The 23,369-nt window shown below is 44.6% G+C and overlaps 1 protein-coding gene across 3 annotated transcripts in view; it reads right to left on the bottom strand.

Moving 5' to 3' along the window:
* The window catches only part of MCF2L2 (MCF.2 cell line derived transforming sequence-like 2), a 243,153-nt gene that overhangs the window by 188,271 nt on the left and 31,513 nt on the right, over window positions 1–23,369 (bottom strand). For all 3 annotated transcript variants that reach the window (XM_032298476.1, XM_032298477.1, XM_032298478.1), the window contains exons 2-3: window positions 15,227–15,310; window positions 2,285–2,399 (exon numbers count right to left, since the gene is read on the bottom strand). In XM_032298476.1, coding sequence (XP_032154367.1) covers window positions 2,285–2,399; window positions 15,227–15,310 — 199 coding nt within the window. The remainder of the gene's footprint in view (window positions 1–2,284; window positions 2,400–15,226; window positions 15,311–23,369) is intronic.

The following is a 23,369-nucleotide window of genomic DNA, read 5'->3' as shown; positions in this document are numbered from 1 at the left end:
GTGATCGTCTTGTACCTCCTGTGTTTCAAGTGCTTTTAACTTAAATAGTCAATATGCCAGAATGGCATTTTTTAAAATATTACTTTAAGTTCTGGGATACATGTGCAGAACGTGCAGGTGTGTTACCTAATGTATACACATGCTGCAGTGGTTTGCTGCATCTATCAACCCGTCACCTAGGTTTTAACCCCAACATGCATTAGGCATTTGTCCTAATGCTCTCCCTCCCCTTGCCCCGCACCCCTGGACAGGCCCTGGTGTGTGATGTTCCCCTCCCTGTGTCCATGAGTTCTCATGGTTCAATTCCCACTTATGAGTGAGAACATGTGGTGTTTGGTTTTCTGCTCCTGTGTTAGTTCACTGAGGATGATGGTTTCTGGCTTCATCCATGTCCCTGCAAAGGACATGAACTCATTCTTTTTTATGGTTGTATAGTACAGAATGGCATATTTTAACCCCTTCATCACCCTACAACAAATACTGTTTGGAAGGAATCATTATCAAAACTGGAAACTCCACCAACATTACTTTGAAAACCAACCATGAGCTGGGCACTGTGCTAGGGCTGGAGAGTTTTAAAAAGAAAAAGAAAAGAAAAGCGCCCTCTTAAGAAGTTCACAGTCTAATGGGGGAGGCAGAAATAATTTCCATAGACAAATTATTTCCATAGACAAAGGCAAAGCTTGGGGTTTTGTGGAAATGGAAAAAAGATTCTTTGAAAGCAGAACTGGGGTGAGGGAAGGTTTCATCAGAGGTGAGGTCAGAGCTGAGGGCTGATGAATGTGTAGGAATCAGGCCTAGAAGAGGACAGAGGTGTCCCACAGAGAAACACCCGAGCAAAGCCACGAGGCAGGTACGCTGTCTCCCTCACAGCAATAAAGGAGTCCCACATTCTCAAAGCCACATTGATGCATGTCATATGGTGGTGGCAGGGAGGGGACAGGGGGAAATTGGTGAAATTTTTTTAAGTCCTTATTTTGAAGAAATGCATTAAAAATAAATCCAAAACCCTCTCTGAAGAAATAAGATGGATGAAAGAAAAAGGTGTAAAAGAAAAAACTTATTTTTCAAGTGGGTTTGGCTCAAGCAATCAACTTCCTAACCCCACATGTGGTATCAGGCTCCAGGTGGCCTCCCAGCCACAGAGCTGCTGTTTACCTCTAAATCACATAAGGCAGATGGAAAGCGGACAAAGTGCCAGACGCCTGGCCACTGTGTGCATTCTAAACCACACCACAGTCGGGGCGGGGGGTCATCGGCAATGCAAACCCATGCAGGAAAAGCCTTTCCCAACCGAATCTTCTCTGCTAGAGAGTGGACACAGCACTGCCTGAGGACGGGGTTTGGACCTCACTCTGCCCCTGTCTGTGAAATGTGGTGACCAGTGTGGACTCTGCCCACAGTCTGTCCCGCTGAAGACCTGGGCGTGTCCTGACTCCAGCGGCATAAAGAGGTGAGGCTGGAGGGGTGGAAGGAGCAGATGCCGGAAAGCATTTCTATCATGGGCTCAGCCACCAGCACAGCTGTCTCCCCGGCCTTGCAGAGTCCTTGCTCTGTGCCTTAGTTTCTCCATCTGACAATGACAACGACAAAATCTGCCCCTAATTTTCTTATTTAGGAGAGATAAATGATGCCTGACACAATTGGGACTCCTTAAACAAGGGTCATGTGTGCTAGACAACACAACCCAGCAAGCCAGAATAACTTGCAGGTAAAGCAGGAGCCTATAGGCTGGCTGTGGTGGCTCAGGCCTGTAATCCTAACACTTTGGGAGGCTGAGACAGGCGGATCACTTGAGGTCAGGAGTTCGAGACCAGCCTGGCCAACATGGTGAAACCCCATCTCTACTAAACAAAAACAAAAACAAAATTTAGCTGGAAATTGCTTGAACCCAGGAGGCGAAGGTTGCAGTGAGCCAAGACCGTGCCACTGCACTGCAGCCTGGGCAACAGAGCAAGACTCCATCCCAAAAATAAAAACCAAAACGCAATAGCGAAGGAAAAAGGCAGCACAGCTGCTCCATCAGCTTTCCCTCCACTCGGCAGTGTTTATTCTGTCCCTCCTGTGTGCATGACATAGTCAAAACGGAGACTGTTTTTCATTGTTTTCCAGGCCCTTCCCACATCCCTGTTCGTGACTGACAGGTGACAGAAGCCAGCTGAGTCATTATACACACCAGGGCAAGCTGTGTGCATGGAAGTCTGTCTCAACCCAGCCCTGTCGCATGGGAAGTGTGGAATACAGCCAGTGCCTGAGGCGGCGGCGAACACTGCGCTCAGCTCACCTGGGGATGCTGGTCAGGTAGGTCATGACATTCAGGAAGTCTTCATCTGGGATGTGTCTGAACCCTGAAAACTCAGGGAACGTGATGATGGGGGCGCCGTCCTCCCCTCGGCCTCCTGCAACGAAAACAGGTGGTCAAGATGTGAGCAAAATGCTGTCGTGTCTCACCCTCCTGCAGCAAAAACATGTGGTCAAGGTCTTAGCAAAATGCTGTCGTGTCTCACCGCTGCAGGGAAGCTGGGTGAAAGCGTATCGGTCACCTCTTTTCCTACCTATATTATCGGAGACCAGAATTTGGGAGAAGTTAATCGAGTTATTTTGAGCAAGTCTCTCTTCTCATTCATGCTGGCTCTGGGGCATTGTAAGAATTCAATCTTTGAATCCTTTGAAGACAGTTACTGTGTAAAAGGTAACACTGATTTAATTATTTAGCATAGGAAGAACAGTAAAAATGCCAACACAAACATGTAATATGGCTCTTCATTTTTGCAGTCAGTAAATGTCAAAAGTAATACTGCATGGTGGTGAAAGAGTTAATGCTCAAATCAAACAGCCTGGTTCAAATCCGCTTTGCCACTTAATTGCTATGTGATTTTGGGAAAGATACTTAATGCGTTTCTTTCATATATATATATATATTTCCTACCACTGTATTATATAGGAATAAATATATGTGAGGATTAAGCGATGGGACAAAGGAGAAGCACCTTAGCAGAGTGCTTATTATACAAAACTGCTCAGAAAATGGTGACCATGATACAATAATTACTATTACAGGGAAGCAATCATCAGCTTCTCTTCAAGAATTCATAAATAGCAATTTAAGATACTCCTGTGAAAGTAAAAATATAAAAAGTAACATTTAATTCAGAGCAGAGGCCACCAAATTCTGTAGGTTCTATTTCCCAGTCCTCTGGCAGATGTGTAGCCATTTGACTAAGTTCCAGCCCCACAGTCCCCAAACTGTGTCACAGGTACCCCGGGAATCACCGTAAACTCATGGGAGCACTGTGAATATTTTTAATTTTTGAGGGAAATACAGTGATAGTTGACATCTGTCAGATACCATATGTACTACTACTGGCTTGAGGTAATTCCCAATTTCTTTTTTTTGAGACAGAATCTCACTCTGTTGCCCAGGCTAGAGTACAGTGACCCAATCTCAGCTCACTGCAACCTCTGCCTCCCAAGTTCAAGCAATTCTCCTGCCTCAGCCTCCCAAGCAGCTGGGACTACAGGCATGCACCACCACATCTAGCTAATTTTTGTATTTTAGTAGACACAGGTTTTCGCCATGTTGGCCAGGCTGGTCTTGAACTCCCACCTTAGATGACCCGCCTGCCTCGACCTCCCAAAGTGCTGGGATTACAGGCGTGAGCCACCGTGCCCAGCCCCGGTATTTCCCGATTTCAACATTAAATTGCATTATATGTTATATAATGGTGCTGCATCTTTATAGAGCTGGGGATTTGGTGTTTGCTGAAAGAAAAAGCAAAAACAATATGAAAATCAACGTGGAACAAGACATAAAGGTGGTGATATCTAGTCTGATTGCAAGATTTAAAATAGTTGTAGTTATTTAAGAACAAAATTGAGAGAAAAAAATAATATTTTAATGTATATGTATTACTTTTTCAAACAGCTACTAAGTTGTTTGAACATAGATGCAAGTTAAGTTGTGTGAAATGTTAGCTATTGCTTTTGGCCTAGGAGGGCCATGAAGACAAGACTGAGCTACTAAGGCACAGAGAATTGAGAGGGTTTAGGAAACTCTGCCTGAGCCAATGGTATAGGAACTTCAGCTGCATGCACCTACCAAGTCCTCGAAGAGAAATCACTTGAAGAATAATGGCTCTCAAGGCCAGCTACAAATGACTGAATGCCTTTAACATATCTAAGAAACACATATCAGTGTGGGGTGTGATTAGTGAAGATTGTATGATGAATGAGGATGTGTGGTCAATGAAGAAACCACAGAAGAGGAGAAGCAGAGGCGGGCAGTGTACAGCCAATGCTGTCTGCCATCCTCAGGGGAGAGAGCCAGCCCATCCTGAGAATCCAATCCACGTCACCAGTCTATCTGAAGACACCACTGGAAGAACAGCCAGCCAGCTCTCTTGTGCTGCCTCCAAGCCTGGTAAGAATCTTCTGTTTAGAATTTGATTTGCCTTGTAAATTTATTTCAGGAAAAGGAATATGTTATTGAGCAACCAAAAGTGTATTATGTAAAGAAGAAGTTAGCACCGTGGGCTTTCTGCACAAGTCTCTTGTGCGTTGTTAATACGCGTCTTAGGTGCTCAGAGACCAACTGCTGTGGGATGAAACCGTGTGAGATTTGTCTGGATGGTCAGTCATCCCTCCCCAGGAGGCACGTCTTTATTCACCCTATAGGTTTACTCTAAACTTCCAAAAATGATACCCACAGATGAGATGTTTATCAAGACAGGTATATTGGGCGACCTCATTACAGCGACTGATGAGGATATTAAAAGCTTTTGTCTAATAATATTATTCCTCTCTGCAGTTTCACAACCATGGGAAGTTTCAGAGAAATGTGAATTCAGATAATTTGTGTCTTTAAGAAAGCTAAGGGGGTGGGGGGTTGAAAAAAAGAAAAAAAAAAAAAAAAGAAAGCCAAATTTAGACGTATTATGACACTGTAATAATTGTGTAATCAACATCTGCTGAGGGAACAGCTAAGACATTTCAAGGAACTGAAACAGCCTAAAACATTAATTAGAATGTAATTATGTCATTTAATCTTACCTTTTATTATTATTATTTTGAGGCGGAGTCTTGCTCTCTTGCCCAGGCTGGAGTAAAGTGGCGTGATCTCGGCTCACTGCAACCTCCGCCTCCGGGGTTCAAATGATTCTCTACCTCAACCTCCTGAGTAGCTGGGATTATAGGCACGCGCCACCATGCCAGGCTAATTTTTGTGTTTTTAGTAGAGATGGAGTTTCACCGTCTTGGCCAGGCTGGTCTCAAACTCCTGACCTCAAGTGATCTGCCCACCTTTGCCTCCCAAAGTGCTGGGATTACAGGTGTGAGCCATCATGCCCAGCCTTATTTTTTATGAGATGGAGTCTCGCTCTGTCTCCCAGGCTAGGGCACAGTGGCACGATCTCCACTCACTGCAACCTCCGCCTCCCGGGTTCAAGCGATTCTCCTGCCTCAGCCTCCTGAGTAGCCGGTATTACAGGCACATGCCACCACGCCATTTTTAGTAAAGACAGGGTTTCACCATGTTGGCCAGGCTGGCCTTGAACTCCTGAACTCAAGTGATTTGTCCATCTCAGCCTCCCAAAGTGCTGGGATTACAGGCGTGAACCACTGTGCCCGGCCAATCTGACCTTTTTATAGTTGACTATATTAAAGCTATCCCCACCTAAATGAAAAAAAACTGAAGTTTTCTTCTATCTTGGCTACTACCAATACTGAACAGCAGAGAGGCCCTAAGGTTAACTGTGGACGCCCACCCACTGTTGAATATTAGTCCTAAGAGGCAGAAGCATCCAGGAAACAGAGCTGGACTTACAACTATGGAGCAACACACAACATGGCAACTAGTGCCACCTTCTGAAGAAACATGGTAATGCAATGGAAAGAAGGAAGGATTATTCCGAAGTCCCATTCAAGGAATACAAAAATCCCAATTATTTGGTACTAAGTAAAATGGTAACTTAAATAAACTGTAATCCTCCTAGTATGATTCTGTACTTTTTCATTAAGTGAAAGACAACTAGTTTTAGTGCAGAAAACATTAAGTCCTTGGGGTGCATGGGTGATTGCTGAAAGAGCCCTGGAGATAGCGGGTACGACGGCTTCGTACAAAGGTGAACTGAGAATACGGGAAATCCTACAGGAAGGTGGCAAAGACCAGTGATGGGGAAGAGTGCAGGGCGTCTTCCTGCTGCTCTTTGACCCCCAGTACCTATTTTCCCTGTCTCCTCCCCACAAGGTTTTAACTGGGGAAATGGCAGAACCATTGCCTGGGAGGCACTCTGGAAATCTCAGGGCCTGGGATACTGAATGACCCATTCTACATAACAAAACTAAGAATTGTCCCCATACGCTACGGGATTTCCAAGTGTCTTACCAGAGGCTTAATTTAACTGAAAAAATCAATTTAAAATGCTCTGGGCTGGGCTCCGCGGCTCAAGCCTGCAATCCCAGCACTTTGGGAGGCCGAGGCAGGTGGATCACCTGAAGTCAGGAGTTCAAGACCAGGCTGGTCAACATGGTGAAACTCCTTCTCTACTGAAAATACAAAAATTAGCCAGGTGTGGCGGCAGGCGCATCTGAGGCGGGAGAATCGCCTGAACCCAGGATGCGGAAGTTGCAGTGAGCCAAGATCACGCCATTGCACTCCAGCCTGGGGGACAAGAGTGAGACTTCATCTCAAAAAAAAAAGTAAATAAAATGCTTTGAACCTAGACTTTAACTCTGTTTTTACAAATAATCATAAAGAAATTGCTAAGTCTTATTAAAGTCACTGAAGGTGTCTGAGCACCTCAGCACACCCCAGCGCTGGTACCCATCACATTCGTGGTAACTCCAAATTGAGGGGCAAGCACCTCTTTCATTATTCTCATGTAGCTAGAAATGCATGTGGAAATACATATTATTGGAAGATGTATTACTTTACTATAATTAGTTTCCTTTGATTTCTCCTTTACATTACAGTTCCTTATATTTTATTTGAAAAAAAATTTTTTGAGACAGAGTCTCACTCAGTCACCAGGCTGGAGTACAGTGGCACGATCTTGGCTCACTGCAACCTCCATCCCCCCTCCCAGGTTCAAGTGATTCTCCTGCCTGAACCTCCTGAGAAGCTGGGATTACAGGTGCCCACCATCACACGCAGTTAATTTTTGTATTTTTAGTAGAGATGGGGTTTCACCATGTTGGCCAGGATGGTCCCGATCTCTTGACCTCATGATCTGCCTGCCTTAGCCTCCCAAAGTGCTGGAATTACAGGCTTGAGCCACCGTTGCCAGCCTATTTTTTTAATTTTTAAAAATATGTGCATAGGTAGGGGTGGCTGTTCACCTAGGTGTTCTCTTCCTGGGCACACAGTTCCACTACATTTCCCAGCTTCCCTTGCTGTTAAGTGTGTTAAAATGACTGTGACAAGTTCACGTCAATGGAATGTGCTATATGCTATCTCTGGGCTGAGAATTTTAAGAAGCACTATGATCCTTCCATGTTCTCTTAGCCTGTCTGCTCCCTGGACACACACGCCGCAACATGCATAATAATACGAGCCACAAACTGAACCTCCACATGGAGAAAAGTTGTCTGCTGACCAGGATCATACATGCAGAATTGTTAGAGTTAGAACTTAATTTCTGTTATGTTTGCTTTGAAACCACCTTTGCAAAATCGTGACTGAGACAGTGAAAGAGATCTAACTTACCGACCCCATCTTGCTTCTAACCTTCAAGCTGTCCTTGTACATTCCTGGGTGTACTTTGGGAGGAACTTAGTTTATAGTTTAAACAAAGACGGTAACAGCCCTTTCCCAAGGCAGACCTCCTTCTTGCCTGGGGACTAGATTGCCTTTGTAGGACTAACATGAGCCATTAGAAACCATTAGCCGTTTCTGCCCATTAGAACTTATGGTTTAGTAGTCATGCAGCTGGAGGCTACAAGATTCTTACCCTCCCTCGAGTGCTCCTAAGATCAGTGTTTGAGATATTTCACAGACCCTGAACTTGCTGGATCAGCAGGCACCACCCAGATCAATAAACCAGCTCATCGGATCTTGCAGTGGTTCCTGAAGAAGACACGTTCTACTCTCCATCATTTCATCTCTGACCAATCAGCGCCCCGGCTCACTGGCTCCCCCAACCCACCATGTTCTCCTTAAAAACTCTGCTCCCTGAATGCTAGGGGAGACTGATTTAAGTAGTAATAAACCTCTGGTCTCCCACAGAACCGGCTCTGAGTGAATTACTCTTTCTCTATTGCAATTCCCCTGTCTTGAGGAATTGGCTCTGTCTGGGCAGCAGGCAGTGTGAACCCTCTGAGCAGTCCTGGTTTGAGCTCGATACATTTTGGAGTCTGTTTGTTGTAGTTGTTTAGCCCACGCTTCAGATACAAGTTATAGTATCTATAAATTTCATGTTAGGATGGCAGAGGGCAATAAAAATCATTTGTTATAAAAAGGAGATATTCAGTCAAACATGACTGAGAACCTTGTCTCTCACCTGTGCTACTGAATCCAATTAGCCACTAGACACATGTGTCTATTAAGCACTTGAAATGTAGCCAGTCCAAGTTGAAGTATGCTGTAAGTATAAAATACAAACTAGATTTCAAAAGCTTAGAATAAAAAAGGTAAAATCTCAATAATTTTGAATATTGATTACATGTTGAAATGCTATTTTAGATAAGGGTAAATTTAAAATATATTATTAAAATTAATTATATCTATTTATTTTTACCTTTTTAATATGGTTACTGTAAAATTTTAAAGCCGAGCACAGTGGCTCATGCCTGTCATCCCAGCACTTTGGGAGGCCAAGGCGGGTGGATCACCTGAGGTCAGGAGTTCAGACCAGCCTGACCAACATGGAGAAACCCCATCTCTACTAAAAATACAGAATCAGCCAGGGGTGGTGGCGCATGCCTGTAATCCCAGCTACTCAGAAGACTGAGGCAGGAGAATCACTTGAACTCAGGAGGTGGAGATTGTGGTGAGCCGAGATCGCATCATGGCACTCCATCTCAAAAAAAAAAAATTGAAGTACACGTGTGGGCCACGCTGTATTTCTATGAAATAGCCCTGCTCTAGATATCTCTCCTCGGTTCTCACCTCCCAGGTTTCAAGTCACCAGCTCCACATCTAAGTTAGGAGTCTGGGCTCCGAGCTGTTCCTTGGTTTGACCTTCTCCATTGTTCCAGGTGGGAGCCCCACCGCCCCCCCACACCAAAGCTGGGCTTCACTGGTGTGTATCAGGGGAGACGGGGGACTCCACAAGCCTAAGAGTATTGAAGTTTATTTCTTCATCAGTGACTTTCAAAAGGATTCAAGCTGCCACAAGAGAGAGACAGAAAAAGAGAGCAAGGAGGGAGAGAAAGTAAGAGAGAGAGATTCAGACATGATGATTCCCAGCGGGAAACAACCATTAAGATAAATATAAAAGGACAAGTCCTTATAATTAAAGGAAGAGCTGTGGCAAACACTGATAAATGGCTAATGCACTCCCAATCCCCTTTTCTCTGACCACCATCTCCATGGCAGTTAGAAAGCTAAATGCTTGCCTTCTGAGATTCTCTTGCTGCCAGGGAGTGGCTGTGTGACATAATTCTGGAAGGAGACATACGCAGAAGGCAGCCAAGAGTTTCTACAAAAGGAAGAGAAAGCCAGCGTTTTCCTTCTCTTTCTTCCTGCTTTGGACTCTGATCGGGTGTCTGGAATTGCAGCAGCCACCTTGGAATCACGGTTTAACAAATGAGAAGGAAACATCAAGAGAATCACAAAAACGTCAGCCTTAATGTCACTGAGCCACTGATCCAATACCAAGAGTCTCTATCTTCAGACCTTGTTATGCAATTTAAAAAACAAACAAGTCTCATAGGCTAAGATCTCCTGTAGGGAGGTACCATGCTGTTAACTTCTCCTTGTGTAGATGAAAATCTGAGGTTCCGAGCCACCTACTGGTTGTGTCGGAATGTGAACCCAGAACTGTCAAGTCCACAGCCTAGAGGGTTTCCATCACACTAATGTGCTTATACTCTCGTTTCCTAGCTAGCCCTGAATTTAGAACCATCCCAAGTTCACTGTGAACACGCAGGTGAATTCCAGTGTCAGAGCTTCTTAATATTCACTCAGGATGGCTGGGAAAATACTCGTGAAAGTTAAAGATTGTCATCTCAAACCTTCTGGAAGTCCAAAAGGTTTTACTGAGGCAGGCTGAAGGCAGCCACCTCATTTACATTAGCACAGGAAAGACAGAGGCTTTCCCAGTCTAAGTCTGTTTACCCCACATCCCTTTGTCTCTACTCTGTTTACTCATGTAAATTTTGTGCTAGGTGGCCCTCTCAGGGGAGATCAAAGGGAAATTACCTGTTAATAGTGTTTACTCTGGGCCTCCCCGGAAACTAAAGCTTTTATCAGTCATAAAACCATTCCTGTAACCATGTTAATTATCCACAAGTGTGTTAACTCAGAACCTCTGTTGTAAAATCTGACTGAATACATGTAACAACGGAAAGGGTGTCCGGGTGGACTGGTTGCATTTTGCCCTCTAAAAGCAGCCAACGGCCATCCCTAACCCACTTGAATCACTGTAATGATGTAAGTGCATTCATTCATCCGTCACTGAGTCAGGGTCTGCAGGCCAGTTTTCCGCAGGTGGTGGTCAGCATCTCAAGAGCTACCAGAGGCCCCAGCCCTGGTCAATATCCAATTGCTGCTGGTGGCCCTGCTCACAGGCTTCGCATCCAGAGACTGCGAACCATCTGGCCACAGATCTGGGTCAGGCTTCACGTAATGAGCCCCTGCTCTTCTAGCAGCCACGGGAACTCACGCACAGTTCCGCAGAAGAGGCGCTAGGGTGCAGTGAGGAAAAGGCTCTATCCTCTCCTTCACAGCCTTCCTGGTTGACAGGGCCTCTGGCTCCTTCCAGAGCTCAGTGAAATTGGTATAAAGTTTTATAGGGAAAATCTCTACCTTCCTTGCCTGAATCAGGAAAAGGAAACTGCTGTGGCTCGGGGCTAAGGCTGCAGCTCTCAGGCTGCCACAGCCATGGGAAAAGACCTAATTACAGAGATTCCTGTTTTACAACAAGTACACAGCCCCACAGCAGCCTCACTGCTGATGCTTGCCGTTTCTGCCAGAGAAAAAGAGATGGTTAAAGACGAAAAGAAGCCTCTGATTCCAAACAAAGTGCTGACTCAGAGAGACCCCTGGCAGCTGCTATTCCTGCAGACTTGCAAGGTTGTGAGCGCTGTCACGGTGAATCCAGGCTTCTCCTTCACAAGAAAGGCAAACTTGGGCCAGGCACGCTGGTGCATGCCTGTAATCCCAGCACTTTGGGAGGCTGAGGTGGAAGGACTGTTTGAGCCCAGGAGTTCCAGACCAGCCTGGGCAACATGGCAAAAACCCATCTCTACAAAAAATTTAAAAATTAGCCAGGCATGGTGGTATGTGCCAATGGCCACCTGTAGTCTCAGCTACTCAGAAGCCTGAGACAGGAGGATCAACCGAGCCTGGTAAGTCAAGGCTGCAGTGAGCTGAGATTGTGCCACTGCACCCCAGCCTGGGCAACAGAGCAAGACACTGTCTTGGAAAAAAAGAAGACGACAAACTTAAATGACAGAAGAAACTCAGAAACGAAGGGTTATCTTTATTATGGTCAAAGTACCTTCCAAAAGCAGAAGCATCTTCTCAGTCCAGTGTGTTTTCACAGTGCTCTGTTCTACGCTAAGGAGTGACAATTCTCTCTATTCCTGACTCAATGGTGGCATCATATACTATATTTATTGTGAGCATGACTTTGGTTTCTTACAAAAACTGTATCTTACTGAAAACTATTTTTTGTAATAAAACCCCAAAATAAACATTTTACACAACTATAAAAAGACATGAGAAAAAAAGAGAAACACTTATTTAGCAGTTGCAATACTAACCATTTTTCATATATTATGTCATTTAATCCTCAAAATTACTGGCCGGGAACAGTGGCTCACACCTGTAATCCCAGAACTTTAGGAGGCCAAGGCGGGTGGATCACCTGAGGTCAGGAGATTGAGACCAGCCTGGCCAACATGGTGAAACTTGTCTCTACAAAAACACAAAAATTAGCTGGGCATGATGGTGGGCGCCTGTAATCCCAGCTACTCAGGAGGCTGAGGCAGGAGAATTGCTTGAACCTGGGAGGCGGAGGTTGCAGTGAGTGAGATCGTGCCATTGCACTCCAGCCTGGGTGACAGAGTGAGACTCTATCTCAAAAAAAAAAAATTGTAATAACTCCATTATACAGATGAGGAAACAGGCTTAGAGAAGTAAGTTGCTCATGCTGCTAGTAAGTACAGAATCCAAATTTATATCCAGAGTCATCTGGTACCAGTTTCTGTTTTTCCTATATTGCCTCTAAGTCATTAGAACAGAAAGAAATGCCTCAGTAAGACTCAAAGGAGATACATTTGGATCATAACTGTATTAATCAGGCACTACGCTGATTCCCGAGATGAGCCATTGTGTAATTATATATGCCAGAATCATGTATTGAGTCCTTACAGCTTTATTCTAAGGCCACAGGAATCTCCCTGACCCCAGCCCACCGTATCATCCATTGCAGACCTTGAGCTGCATGGTGGTCTTGGGGCCCTCTGAGGTAGGGTCACAGCGACAGTTTCCAGGAACCCAAGGACAGACCCCATTCTGCCTTTGTCTTGCACAAGTCTAGACCCACAGTGGGAACTGTGAGACTGTGCCTTCAGGAGGCTGGCTAGGTTCTCCCACCAGGGTCAATGGTGTCTACCTGGCCACTTGCGGAGCAGCGAGACCACTGGTCTCACAGAATAGACCACAAGGACTTGGATACTTTTGTGCTGGGCACCTTTTATGTTCCAGTCTCTGATCTAAGCAGTGGCAATACAGACAGAAAGAAAAAAGTGGACCCTGTATGCAAGGTTCTTTGAACTGACTGTGCCATGGTGACTCTTGTGACCCACTCATACACCTCCAGATGGCCTCCAGCAGCCAGAAAGTCTGAAGTAACAGGGAAACCATAAAAGGAGACGAATGGCTAGCTCCAGCAGTACCTGATGAACCGACCTTGCAACATTCTGCCATTTTTCCTACCTCAACCGTTCCTGCCTCAACTGATAAGCCAACCTTGTGACACTGGACCTTGGACCTTTTGACACCCCTTCCCCGGGCAACACCCCACTAGCTTGCAAAAAACACCCTGAACTGTAACTTCTGTAACTTTCCACTGTCTACCCCAAACCTATAAAACCAACTCCTATCCCTCCACCCTCAGCTGACTCTCTTTTTGGACTCAGCCCGCCTGCACCCAGGTGAATAAACAGGCTTGTTGCTCACACAAAGCCTGTTTGTGGGGGTCTCTTCATTCAGAGCATGCTTAACTGTATTTATGGAGCTTTCCGTGACTATGTGAGTAGTGACTAATGTGGAGGAAAGACCAGAGAATCGCCCCAGAACGTCGCGGACTGTGTAGGATGTGCCCACGCAGGAGGCAATGCTCGGATGGGGAGAAGTATCCCGTGATAACTGAGTTCACATCTCCTTCAGATCAGTGGGATGAGGAGCTTGGAGCAGATTAAATGTTATTTGGAGAAAAGAGAGAGATGTGACTTTTTTTTTTTTACATTCCATCTTGTAGAATAAAATTCACACCAACTACATATTCTCTCTGTGATGTAACTAAGGTGGCTCTGTTGTTTTTTTCAGAACAGATGGAAAAGTTGAAAAGAGTCACTGCCACTTTATCCCTCCATGACATATACTAAGGACATCTCATGTTACTACTTCATTTTTCTAAGTCTGGTCTAACTACAATTTAGAGTTTGGAAGAGTCTAAAACTCTCTGCCTAAGATATTATCTTCATTTAACTAGTTTAAGTAATTAAAGTCATGTCACCCTTGACTAAGCATTTCAGAAAGAACAGTATTCCAGGGTTGTGTCTAGGCTCAAAAATTGGCTCAACTTTTATTTATAACGACCCTCTTTATTCCCAATCAAATGCATGCTCTCCTTAAATGAGCTTAAGAATAAAAGACAATTCTCCCAAAGAACAAGCAACCTCAGCAACACTCGGGAACCCTTAGAACTAAGACCTTCAGATTTCAGTTAGAATGGCGATCATTAAAGAATCTGGAGACAACAGACACTGGAGAGGATGTGGAGAAATGGGAACACTTTTACACTGTTGGTGGGAGTGTAAATTAGTTCAACTATTGTGGAAGACAGTGTGGCAATTCCTCAAGGATCTAGAAATAGAAATTCCATTTGACCCAGCAATCCCATTACTGGGTATATACCCAAAGGATTATAAATCATTCTATTATAAAGATACATGCACACGTATGTTCACTGCGGCACTGTTTACAATAGCAAAGACCTGGAACCAACCCAAATGCCCATCAATGATAGACCAGACAAAGAAAATGTGGCACATATACACCATGGAATACTACACAGTCATAAAAAATGATTAGTTAGTGTCCTTTGTAGGGACATGGATGAATCTGAAAACCATCATTCTCAGCAAACTGACACAAGAACAGAAAACCAAACACCGCATGTTCTCACTCATAGGCAGGTGTTGAACAGTGAGAACACATGGACACAGGGAGGGGAGCATCACACACTGGGGTCTGTTGTGGGGGCTAGGGGAGGGACAGCATGGGGTTGGGAGGGTGGGGAGGGATATCATGGGGAGAAATGCCAGATATAGGTGATCAGGGGATGGAGGCAGCAAACCACCTTGCTATGTATGTACCTATGCAACAATTCTGCATGATCTGCACATGTACCCCAGAACCTAAAGTACAATTGAAAAAAAAAAACAAAAAAAAAAAAAAAAGAAAAGAAAAACTAAGATCTTCTTAAGGCCGCATCTTGGAAGAACATTCAACAGGAACATTGGAAGAACATCATGGTGGCAGCTGATGTTGGTAGTGATCTCTTTTTCTTTCCTCAAAATCTTTTCAGCTCTGTTATTTACAACCACAAAGAAATGTACTCCTCTGGGAAAGATCAGATTGCATCCAACAGCAAAATAAATAATATCTATGAGATCCCACCCTCTTCCAGCAGGACAGGCCTTAGCCTGTTCTAGTCCCAGCTGGGGTCTAAGGGATGAGTGAGACTTGGGTACAATATTCCTCAAGGTTCAAGAGGCTGGGCCCTCCCACCAAGAACCCCCATCAAAATCTGGAAATGCCAACGAATGCGCCCCTTACCTGAAAGAATGGCAAATTGTCTGTGAAGCTGTTCTATTATCTCCACTGCCATCAAGGGCCTGACCTCCTGCTGTAGAATTTCATCTGCACAAATGAAATACAAAGTGGGTCAAAGACGTGCAAATTACAAACAGAAATTAAAAAGAAACAAAGGCAGGTTCTACTTCTAGGGACTTATCAAGAGATGGTTCTGGCACATCATTCTCTTGAGAACTTGATTCCTGGGATTCGGGGCTGTATCTGGGTTTGTGTGCTTTGGAGCTTATGAGTCTGAACATGGAACACACTTCTGGAGCCCCTCCCTATACAAGGAAGGAATCCTGAAGTTTAAGCTTCATATTAAACCTGCTGGATGAACTCATTACGAAGGCAGGTATTTGCCTTTACCACTGGGTCTGCAGAAGGACATTTTAAACACCAACAACGTAAGTTACTAGAGCTCCTCTCAAAACAGGTCATAAAATCAATCTGGGATTCATGAGGGTTCTTTAATTTTTATTTTCCTCCCTACCTCACTTCCTTCCCCACCCCTTATCTCCATTCCTTTTTTTCCCCCTTCCAGAATACTCTAAGGGGTCTCTTCCCACTGCTAAATGTATATAAAGAGGCAATTTTTCATCTTGCTATTTAAAGATTCTCCTTACTGAAAAAGAAGTTATAGGTTTTCCAACTCAAAAATCCAGTCCTTTAAGGCACAAATCTACAAAGGTCCTCCTAGAAAGTGACTTACAAGCCCTGTGTTTCACCCTCATATCCATCTGGGGAAGGGGATTAGAGAGAGGGGAAGAGTGACTGCAATCCTTCAACCTGGGCTGAAGAGAGGAAGGCATTTTCATGCCTCTCTGCCTAAGATATTATCTTCATTTAACTATTACCCAGGGAGTCTTAAATAATACACTGGTGGCTGGGTACGGCCCATGCCTGTCATTCCAGTACTTTGGGAGGCTGAGGCAGGAGGACTGCTTGAGGCCAGAAGTTCGAGATCAGCCTGGTCAACAGAGTAAGATCTTGTCTCCACAGAAAATTGAAATAGCCAGGCATGGTGGTATATGCCTGCGGTCCCAACTACTTGGGAGGCTGAGGCAGGAGGATCTCTTGAGCCTAGGAGTTTGAGGCTGCAGTGAGCCATGATTGCGCCACTGCACTCCAGCCTGGGCAACAGATGGAGACCCTGTCTCAAAAAAAAAAAAAAAAAAAAAAAACGAAAACAAAAAACCAAACAACAATAAAAAATGAATGCTCTGGTTATTGTTTCTACAGGAGTTAAACATCTGGTTAGATGAAGGCATGAACCAAACAACCCGTGCTCGGATGCTAGGTGGGAATTTCCTGCTGACTCGGAGTGGGATCATGGTGACATTATGATATTCCAGTGTTGACCAATCAGAAGGTACTATTTCGGAAGGCCCTCCTAGAGCCTTGGTTTCTGCTCTCAGCTTTGGTGTGGAGGTTAGAGGAGATCATGCATATGGAGATGTACACAGAGGGTGCTCAGCAACTGCTAGTTACATCCCTTGCTCTGAACAGACAGGCCTTTCCCAAATTTGCTTTCTGAAAGTCTTGTAAGGGGTGGACCAAGTGCCAGCTGAAGTCCCAAGACCACCTTCAATGAATTCTGCCGTTGTTTTGGGTAAAAGGGATAAATCCAGACCAGAGCTTCTTCCTCCCAATACTGCTTCCACCCTGAACTTACTAAAAGTTCAAAGAACTCCTGCATCACGGTTAATTCAGCGGATGCAACAGTGGCACGGTAGTCATATTTTATAGAAAAGGGGGCCTTCTCTGTTAGAAACACAAATTAAAGCATTTAACAGTGAAATGATATGAAGTCTGAGATCTGCTTAAAAGCACTCCAGCACTCCCCTCTGCTAAAAGTATGCGTGGGGTGGAAGTTGGGGGCGGACGAAACATGGCTGACAAAATGTGGGTAATTGTTGAAGCTGGCTGATGGGTCCACAGGGGTTTCTTATGAAATTCTTTTGCTACACGTCAAATTTTCTGTAATAAAATGTAAAATACAAGCAGACAACAACATAGAGAATTTCAGCGGAAACAGAAGTTATGTAATAACAGTTTTTCAGAGTACAATGTCCTAGCTATTATTTTTTCACACCTGAGCATTAAAAGAAATTTTTATTTTTAGATATAGGATCTTGCTCTGTCACCCAGACTAGAGTGTAGTGGCACAATCATAGCTCACTGCAGCCTTGAATTCCTGTGCCCAAGCAATCCTGCCTTGGGCTCCCAAACTACTAGAATTAGAGGCGCAAGCCACCACCCCTGGCCAAGCGAGCATATTTAAGAGATGATGGACCCAGATAAAAACAAAAATCGTAAGGTGTAATTTATTGTTCTTATACATCAATATTTGATGTGTGCTTTAAACATCTTAAAGATGTAAGATCTGAAAGGGGAACAGAAATTACCCTCTTCAAATGACAACATGGAAATCCAGAGATCCTGAATTTGCCTGTGGTTACACAACAAATGAACTGTACAGCCCAGATCCCCGACTCTAGGAGAGCAAGCCTCAGCCACACATGACCATTCCCAGACCCTTGGCCTGGAGTTGCAACGGCTCCTGCCACCCTGGAAGGCTCGCTAGAGCCATGGGAATCTGAGGTCTGCCCAGCTCCCCCAACCCCCAACAGAGACCTTTCTCACCAGCGTCCTGTGGCTATCAAATGAACAGGACTAAAATTCACGCGTTGTTTTTCTAAGAATAGCAATGTGCTGGCTTGCTTTTAGCCCAGGTTTTGCTGAGAGTGCTTGGCCTCCAGCCAGGAAGTGACATGGTTACCCTTGAATTCTTCCTAGCAAAGGAGCCACGTGACCCAGCCTGGCCAGCTGTAACAGATCATGAGGCTTCCTCGGACTCATCCTCTGACTCAGCGTGGAGATGACTGCAGATACACCCAGCCTTCAGTTGCCTGACACTGTGGGCCTGTTGGAATAGGGCATGCTCAGTTTTGCTCCCAACGAAGCACTATACCAAAAGAGACACAAAGACCACCCTGCAGCTGGCAGGCCCTGCCTCCCACTCCTGCAGAGTGGGAAGGGGAGGAAGCGCAGGTCTCTGGTCCTAAAGGAACACCTCCACTGCAATAGGAAAGGGCCTGCTTCAGATTCAGGCAGCCTTGCATGCAAAGGCCCTTTCTGCCACCTTCTAGATGGGCGATCAGACAAGGACACTTTGAGTTTCAGTGTTTTTAGCAGTAAAAGGGTTTTTCCTTCTCCCAGGAACAGGTGAGCAGAACCGTGAGCCACCAAGGCACTGGTGCATGTGACACATCTCCCTGGCCTCACAGAGAGGTCGGTGGAGGCTTCCTGCTTGTTCTTTGCCATTTCTGGCATACATAGATTAGGGGGAAACTTGTCTCTTTGTTACCCACATAAGGCAAAGTAAAGTGATAATTCAACTTCAACACAATTTCTATCCCGGGCAAAGTTAGAAATATACTAGGGAAAAACTTGTCTCTTTTCTATCCTTGGTAAGTACACAGAAGTGTGACTCTATTTTACCCCGGGCCCACAATTCCCGAAATACAGACGGTATCAAAGGCCACACACAGTCTACAGCCTCTTGGGCAAGGAAATAATAGTCTGGCAAGTCCCATGGGAATTCCACGACAGGCAGCAAGCAATATCCCTGTGCTGCCCACTTCCCTGTCAGAGAGCAGGACCTGGGCTGATGATGGGGGCCAACCTCCTTACAGCAGAGGGTGGGAAACAGGGCGGATGATGTCTCAACGCTGTCTGACTGCAGCGACCAGTAAGGGATAAAGGGCAGTGAAATCCTCAGTCTCCCACTCTTGCTGTTCTGAGATTTCTGTCACACTGTGATTTTAAAGATTCAAGTATTTAAAGAGGGGGAAAGAAAAGAACTAGCTAAATAAATACCCACGTTAAGGGGGTAAAGGGATGGTCTGGAGCAGGGGACAGCAGCCTGAGTTTGGCAGACCTTGTGACATCACTACTTTGCCCAGAGAACAAGGGGAAAGAAAGAACAGAAGGGTCTGCCAGTCAATCAAACCAGATCTCACCAACTGAGTTTGCAACAACGTCTAACAAGCCACGAACCAGGATGTCCGCTCTCAGGCGCTGTGTAACAGAACTCTAACCATTAATAACATGAATGGGATACCAGCTGTGAGCTGGACGCCAACTTTGCATGTCACAGATTAACCGGTTGCATTAGTTACACCAGGAAAGGAAAGGAAAGTGCCCTAACACGCAAATGAACCTCCTCCAGCCCGCCCCACCCTCCCACCTCCACAGCTAGACTAGACTTGACCACTGAGGAAACTCTGGACCAGAGGCTCAGAGGCACCAGTTGCTGGGCTGGTACAGGTCAGCATGTGGTATGGTCAATTCCATATCACATATTTTATATGTGTGACCTCGTTTAATCCTCAAAACAACTCTAAGGGTGATATTGAACTAGCTCGCACCACTGCTGGTACAATAAGCCCCCCCATGGGGCATAATGCATTTCACTGCTGTTATTGGCCAGGTCAGAAATAACACAAACATATTTCCTTCCTTTACTGGGTCCTGTGCTATAGCAATGTTTAACCTAACCTGCCCCATAATAATGACTTTTGTCGGCCAGTCGTGGTGGCTCACGTCTGTAATCCCAGCACTTGGGGAGGCCAAGGCAGGTAGATCACAAGGTCAGGAGTTCAAGACCAGCCTGGCCAAGATGCTGAAACCACATCTCTACTAAAAACACGAAAATTAGCTGGGCGTGGTGGTGGGCACCTGTAATCTCTACTCGGGAGGCTGAGGCAGGAGAATCTCCTAAACCCAGGAGGCAGAGGTTGCAGTGAGCCGAGATCGCACCACTGCACTTCAGCCTGGGCAACAGAGTGAGACTCCATCTTAAAATAAACAATGACTTTTGTCTTGTCCATAAACAAATAATGAATTAAAGGCTTTTAAAAGCAGACAGAATAATTGTTTAGAAGGAATTTTAAAGGTTTTTAAAATCAAAACACTAGAAAATGTCCAACTTTCCAGTTGTCAACTAATAAAACTTAAACAGCAACAGAATATCTCATTTCATCCATAAAATGATTGAGATTCAAAAACGCAATGCTGGGGTTATATTGGAACATTAGTCCTTCTGCATAACCTCAGGGAGTGAAGCAGGTGACATCCTCTGAGAAAGTAGTTTCACAATCTTTTACCTGGTGATTATTGAGCACTTACAGGTCGATTCCATACCACAGACTTTACATATGTGACCTCATCCAATCCTCAAAACAACTCTAAGGCTGATATTGAACCAGATCTGAAGTAGCTTGTCCAACAGCATGCAAAGCCAGAACTTGAACCCAGCACATTCTGACCTCCAAAGCCCACGTCTTAACAATTCCAGTCATTAAAGTCTCCATAATCTTTTTTCTCTTTACTTTCAAATTACTGAAGTCTAAAAATCTCAACAGTATCCATAATCTTTTACCCATTCATTCTATATCTGAAAATGTATCGCAAGAACATAATAAAAACTTTACATGTAAAGTGTAGACTGTAATTATTTTTACCGGAGTGAAAAAATGAAAGCAATCATTATACAAGTATAAAGACCACATCCATCGAAAAAGATTTAAGATATAATGTCGAGGACACAAAAATGCTACAAATGGTGAGATTATAGCCAGATTTTAAAAAAGAAAGAAGAAAGCAAGTGTGTGTATTGTCTGTGTACATGCGTGTGGGCATATGAGGAAAATATACGAAAGAGTTGTGTTAAAGTGATGGAATCATACGTGGTTACCCCCTTTAGTTAACGTACAAAAAAGTATGCACTGGTATCTTTACTTCTCATGCAATCAATACTTTATTGAAGTATAATTTATATGCAATACAATGCACAAAGCCTTAGGTGTACAGTTTGAGGAATTTTGACAAATATATACACTGATGTAATCATCAAACAGAGCAAGAAATAGAACATTCAGCAGGGTGTGGTGGCTCACACCTGTAATCCCACCACTTTGGCAGGCTGAGGCAGGAGGATCACCTGAGGTCAGGAGTTTCACCACCCTGGCCGACATGGTGAAACCCCATCTCTACTTAAAATATAAAAACTAGCTGGGTGTGGTGGCCGGTGCTTGTAATCCCAGCTACTCAGCAGGCTGAGGCAGGAGAATCACTTGAACCCGGGAGGCAGAGGTTGCAGTAAGCTGAGATCGCGGCACTGCACTCCAGCCTGGGCAAAAGAGCAAGACTCCTTTCTCAAAAAAAAAAAAAAAAACCCAGAAATGGAATATTCCCCTCCCACCCCCTCCAGAGAGTTCCTGTGACCCCTGCCTGCCCAGGCCCTCACTTTGGAGGGCTCAGTATCTCACACCCTCCCCCCATAAACATATGTATTAAAGAACACTTGGCTGCCTCAGGCTCTCATGGTCCAGTGCTTGGTGCCGGCAGGTACACACAGCCCTGAAAATCTAATCTCTTAACGCTGCTCAGGCCCAGGGAAATACTCCACAGCTCTTGGTCTATATCCTCAAAAGAAAATACGACCGCATCCAAATACTATGATGGTTTGTAGGTTGCGCCACTGCTGACATCAGGGACACACACTGCTTCAGAGTGCAGGGAGGTTTTGAATTGAGGAAGTGCTTAGGTAAGAGAAAAAACAAATGAGTTAACTTGAGAAATCCGTCCTCTCACATAGCATGATACTGTAGATTATTTAGTAATGACATATCCAGTCCAGTAAAACCAAGCATCAAGGCTCTTACTTTTCTTTTTGTAATTCATCATGCAAATATACTCAAAGTTTGAACCTGTTAAACTCAATTACATTTTACTTTGCATCACTGCTGTCAACAGTTCAAAGTGAAAATCTCAGTTGTAGCAACACTGATTTTGCTGACATGCAGGCAAGAAAAAATATATTTTATGAAATAAGTAATGATTTATGGACTATGTGTGTATTTATTATTCATTCACGTGTCACCGGCCCATCAACAGTGACTCCTATTGGCTGGAAACAGTGTATGGACAAAATACCAATAATTATTGTATATTCAGTACACATACAATAATATGGCACAGTATGATGAGATGAGAAAGAAGATTGGACAGAGAAGCAGAGGAAGACAGAAACACACAGGTAGCCATAAAAAGTTGGAGACAGGAAGCCCAGGAGCCAGAAGAGTCAAGAGATGGAATCATCCCTAGAACCCGTAGAGAGTGGCCCTGCCAGCACCTTGATTGTGGACTTGTGGCCTGTAGGACTGTGAGAAAAATTCATTTCTCTTGTAAGCCATCGAGTTTTGTGGTCAGTTGTTACAGCAGACACAAGAAACTAATATAATAGGCATACACTGAAAACGGACAATTCATAGAAGAAATATAGCCAATAAATTTGTATTGAAACTTGTTTAACCTCATGTCTTAGTCTGTTCTTGCTGCTATAACAAAATACCTCCAGCTGGGTAATTTATAAATGCAAAATTTTATTTCTCACAGTTCTGGAGACTGGGAAGTCTAAGGCCAAGGCCCCAGCAGATTCAGTGTCTGGCGAGGACTTCCTCTCTGCTTCCAAGATGGTGTGTTCCTGCTGCATCCTCACGTGGTGGAAGGGCAAAAGGGATGAAGGCCGAGTCCTCATGTGGCAGGAGGGATGGAAGAGGGAGGCGGCTATCCGAAATTCCTTTTATAAGGGCACCAATTCCATTCACATAGGTGGATTCCCCGTGACCTAACCACCTCGCAGAGGCCCCACCTTCTAATGTCATCACCTTGCTTCAACATAGGGTTAGGCTTCAACATAGGAATTTTGGAGGGACACTTATATTCAAACCATGGATAAAGAAATGTAGGCCGGGCGCGGTGGCTCAAGCCTGTAATCCCAGTACTTTGGGAGGCCGAGGCGGGTGGATCACAAGGTCAAGAGATCGAGACCATCCTGGTCAACAAGGTGAAACCCCATCTCTACTAAAAATACAAAAATTAGCTGGGCATGATGGTGCATGCCTGTAGTCCCAGCTACTTGGGAGGCTGAGGCCAGAGAATTGCTTGAACCCAGGAGGCGGAGGTTGCGGTGAGCCGAGATCATGCCATTGCACTCCAGCCTGGGCAACAACAGCAAAACTCCGTCTCAAAAAAAAAAAAAAAAAAAAAAAAAAAA

This window comes from Sapajus apella, unplaced genomic scaffold, assembly GCF_009761245.1.
Source record: "Sapajus apella isolate SASKATOON/1434 unplaced genomic scaffold, GSC_monkey_1.0 scaffold38, whole genome shotgun sequence".
NCBI lineage: Eukaryota > Metazoa > Chordata > Mammalia > Primates > Cebidae > Sapajus > Sapajus apella.
This window is presented reverse-complemented; position numbering and strand designations above follow the sequence as displayed.